The 4,522-nt window shown below is 36.8% G+C and overlaps 1 protein-coding gene across 2 annotated transcripts in view; it reads left to right on the top strand.

Moving 5' to 3' along the window:
- LOC106811287 (forkhead box protein L2-like) overlaps positions 1-4,071 on the top strand; it is a 15,265-nt gene extending 11,194 nt beyond the window's left edge. For both annotated transcript variants that reach the window (XM_014814854.1, XM_014814856.1), the window contains one exon: positions 3,138-4,071. In XM_014814854.1, the coding sequence (XP_014670340.1) occupies positions 3,138-3,320 (183 nt within the window). In that variant the 3' untranslated portion in view covers positions 3,321-4,071. The remainder of the gene's footprint in view (positions 1-3,137) is intronic.
- Positions 4,072-4,522: the final 451 nt, after the last annotated feature.

The following is a 4,522-nucleotide window of genomic DNA, read 5'->3' as shown; positions in this document are numbered from 1 at the left end:
AGAAGAAGAAGAAGAAGAAGAAGAAGAAGAAGAAGAAGAAGAAGAAGAAGAAGAAGAAGAAGAACAAGAAGAAGAAGGTGATGATGGTAAAGAAGAAGAATTTTATTACTATTTAATAGTATAATAATTATTATTTCATAACCATCATAGCCATCCTAACACATAACGCGCGCTAACACCATAAGCGTTTTTATCCCAACCGGCGATTTCGTCAAATGATTAGCACAATAGTTCTTTAATCACAGTACTAACACTATAGCGTATCACACAAATACCGGGAAAGCCGTCCAGCAAGTTTAATTTCACGCGGGAGAGTTCATCATAATAGAATATTTCTCACGGTGGCAGTAGCGTAGCGACGGGATCTCGCGTAAATATCTCATTTTCTGTAAATAGGAATTTTTTCAGGTAATCCGGTTCCTTAATTCGGCAATTTCGAATAGCCGGTTATAAAAAGCCGGATTCCATCGTAATGCTCTTACACGGGATCAGCGCTAGCGTATATAGTTTAGTAGTATAATAATAGCTAACGATAGTTTCTGCGAACACACACACACGTAGACACGCACGCACGCACGCACGCACACCCACAGGAACACACACACACACACACACACACACACTCACACACACACACGTTCACGCGCGCACAAACTTATATTTATACGCTGGCATGTGTCGTTTCTGAGAATGGTTTCGAATGGTTCACTGAGTAGAATAATCGACTTGCCAAAGTTTCAATTAAGTTTTTAAACGCAATAGTTTTGCCATAAGATCACGCGTTGATTTAAACAAACGTCGCTTCGCTAGCCTCCCAGCCCGCGTGAAAAACCCTCAAGTGCAAACAGCGCATAAACATAGCCGGTCTATGATATACACATTCCGTTATATACAAACAGCTAGATCGTTTCATTGCACATACGTGGAAGCAGCCGCTAGCTATATTGCCAATTTGATATTTATTACGAGTGCTCCGTAAGTATTCTGATTTTCCGGTTACACTTGTAAAATCGTCTTTGTTTTCTTATCAAATGGCAATTATATTTATTGAATTTACCACTTTAAGGAACGGTGAATAATTTGTAAATAGTTTTTGCGGCGTAATTTCTTTTACAGTTATGTTAAACGTAGTCTAGCATATCATAACGAGTTGTTTTATACTGAAATTATATTACGATTGCAATAAAAGTGTCAGTACGATTACATATTTCTACGCTAAATTTCGGTTTTGGGAAATTAATAATAGTTATTACATCGATTAATAGTAATTGGTTAAGATTTTCGTACAAATTCATGCGTTCGCAATATATGGATTTACATTCGTTTCTACTGCATGCCACCGCAGCACTGTATCACACTAGCACATTTTAATGGGTGTAGTATACTACCCGTTGAATAGTATATACTATGCGTAATTATTGTGCGCGTGGTCGGGGTTATCGGATCGCGTTAGACCAATATGCTGATTTTAATATTCTTAGAAAGCCATTATAATTTACTTCAATGAAATACATATGTACAATGTTGAATAATTTCACAACGGTACGAATAGAAAATATATAATAACTGCTGGAATTACAGACGATCCTCACGATATACGAATATATGCATGCTTGTGTGTGTGTGTGTGTGTGTGTGTGTGTGTGTGTGTGTGTGTGTGTGTGTGTGTGTGTGTGTGTTTGTTTGTTTGTGTTCGTGTGTGTGTGTTTGTGTGTTTGTGTTTGTGTGTGTGTTCCTGTGTGCGCGCATGTGCGCGCGTGTACTAGCGTGCGTACGAGGATGCGTACTTGTTGGAAAGCAGTTGTCGTTAACTATGTTGGCTTATACTGTACTTATTTATCTTGCTTGGAGGTAAACGTTACAGCGTGTTTTAAACAATGATTATGTGCGGAAACCAAAATAAATTCTTACAAACACGGGGTAAATATTTATGACTAGAATTGTTTACATCGATAAGCTGAATTTTTTGAGTAAATTCCAGAGGTTTTTGTTATATATATATTGCAAGAATTTGGTAGATGTTAGAATATATGAGATGTTCAGGCATCCTTCGTTTATATATCAGTAATATTTATGTATTCATATTTCACGCGGCCATCTCCGTTTCCATAATTATTTCTGCATTATAATCAATAAATTAAATTAAACATATAAACAAATATAATAATTATAAACGCATATAATAACTAATAAACTAGGCAGAATTTAGGATAAAACCCATTTAGAATTTAGTTGTGGACAACATTGGGACAAATGGAAATATATATTATGGATGCTCGATGTTTGTATTATTCTACAATTATTTTATAGCAGCAAAATCGGCATGGTGGGGGCACGTAACGCTGGGTCGGCTAATTAATTAAAAAAAACGAAAGAATATCAACAATATATATTTTATGGAAATTTTATTTCTTAACGAAGTTATTCACGTTTTTTTGAAAGGTAACATGGAAGGAGATAAATGAGCCCCTTCTAGGGTGGGTGCATGTCCCTTGATTCCTTAATGTTTATGCAATTTCCCCTTGTTCCCCATTAATTATAAAACTTGTTCCCTAAAATTGTGTTCCCACGGTCCCGAAAATTATTTTCCAGTTCCCTTAACCCCCCAAAATATTTACCATTGTTCCCCATAATTGTCTCGTGACGCTGGAGTGAAAAATGACCTATAATTGTGGACCCTAATGGTCCTTACAGCACACTGTGTTGAAATAGCTTTGAAATACTTCAAAGTTTATGGTAAACAGTCTCAGAAAACTGTGAAAAAATCACAAAGATGGAAAATCCGAGCTCTCTCGTTCCCTGAAAATAATTCGACAATATCCCCTGTTCCCTGCATGAAAGTTAATGCCCCTGTTCCCTTGGTCCATAAAACCACTGGGAAGGGCTCAGAGAAAAGAGTATACGCGAAATTCGAGAATACGTATGCTGTTGTAATACACCGCATCAGCTTCATATCGGAGGACATACTAATAGTGTACATTTGATTGCATATACTTTCTTTGTACAATGTGAAAGATACTAAATATGCGCCCATGTTACTTGGACATACAGAGCTCATAGCAGTATCACGTGCTCATTCAACTAACCATAAAGAATGCTGTATTTTGTAGTTTACCCTTTATTTCTGTACATTGCAGAGTTTCATGAATGGATACAACATGAACCACAGCGGAATGCAGCACGTCAATGACCTTGGGTCACCGGCTCCGGCCTATCCCGGATTTCCGACCTGTCGCCGCCAGGCGGAGCCAGCCGTCGGGTCAATGAGTTCGATGCACTATCCTTACTGGACGGAGAAGACTCACTCCCAGCATCTGTAGCGGACTTGTGGATGTATCAACACACTCCCGTCACGTGCAAATGTGACCATCGATGTCCCCATGACTGCTATGACTTACTTACTGAACAACTGTCAGTTTAGTCTACCCGTCATCATGGGCTACAGACACTACAGATCGCCATGTATACCGGTCGCTATGATTTACCGATCAATACAGTTAACAAAATTATATGATATGCGCAAGTATAATCTACGAGGACCTTGCAGGACTGCACACAAAGTAAAACATTAGAGACGGATAACCGTTCACTCCGTTGCATAATATGCATCCGGATTTAAAAGAATGGCGCAGTACTGTTGTTCGTGCGCACTCGGACCAATAGAGTTGCGTCACGTTCGATCTGTGCGTCTCACAGTGCGTCGTGCTCGATCTATGCGTCTCTCCGTGCGCCTCGCTCTATCTATGCGTCTCTCAGTACGCCCCTGCACTTCCTGGCGTACCGATTGGCCATCTTGAACGACGAACACAGCACAGTGAATGGCGCAACGCTCGCTATTATAATATAATTATTAATAAAATTTTTACCTGTCGATGGCACTATATGTATTAAAAGGCGTTTTCCTGTAAGCAGATTTTTACCGTAACATTATCATGTTAATAAAGGAATGGATTCGCTAGCGGTAATGCTTGCATTTGAGGTGAAGTTTGCGAGAGATGTAGGAACGCTGCAATAATTGTGTAAGTATGTATGCTGCCATATATATATATAAGTAAATGTTTGTGAAAGGAATTTTGGCTTCGTGTTATTGTGTCTATAGTTCATGTTTATGTGCAACAGTAAAAATATGTATATATACATGCCAAAAGATTACCGACAACAACACAACAATAATATTATAAAGAAAGAGCAAGAGGACTCAACAATTGCTCACTATATTAATGGGGATAATTATTATTATGCGATTTTATTTAAAAGGTCTTAAAACAAATTCTCATAATAAAAATCATAATGATGTAATGATAATTATAATTTTACAATAAATGAAAAAATAGCTTATTGTAGATAACGTATATTAATACTCGTTGCAATAATTATATTTTAGGTTATATGTTATATAACTATATAACATATATATATATATAATATTATATCAATATCAATATATATATATATTATATATATATATAATATTATATAATATATATTATAGTAATATATATCATAATATCAATATATATTA

Source organism: Priapulus caudatus, unplaced genomic scaffold (assembly GCF_000485595.1).
Source record: "Priapulus caudatus unplaced genomic scaffold, Priapulus_caudatus-5.0.1 Scaffold524, whole genome shotgun sequence".
NCBI classification, from domain to species: domain Eukaryota; kingdom Metazoa; phylum Priapulida; class Priapulimorpha; order Priapulimorphida; family Priapulidae; genus Priapulus; species Priapulus caudatus.
Note: the sequence above shows the minus strand (reverse complement) of the source record. Positions and strands in the feature narration are given on the sequence as shown.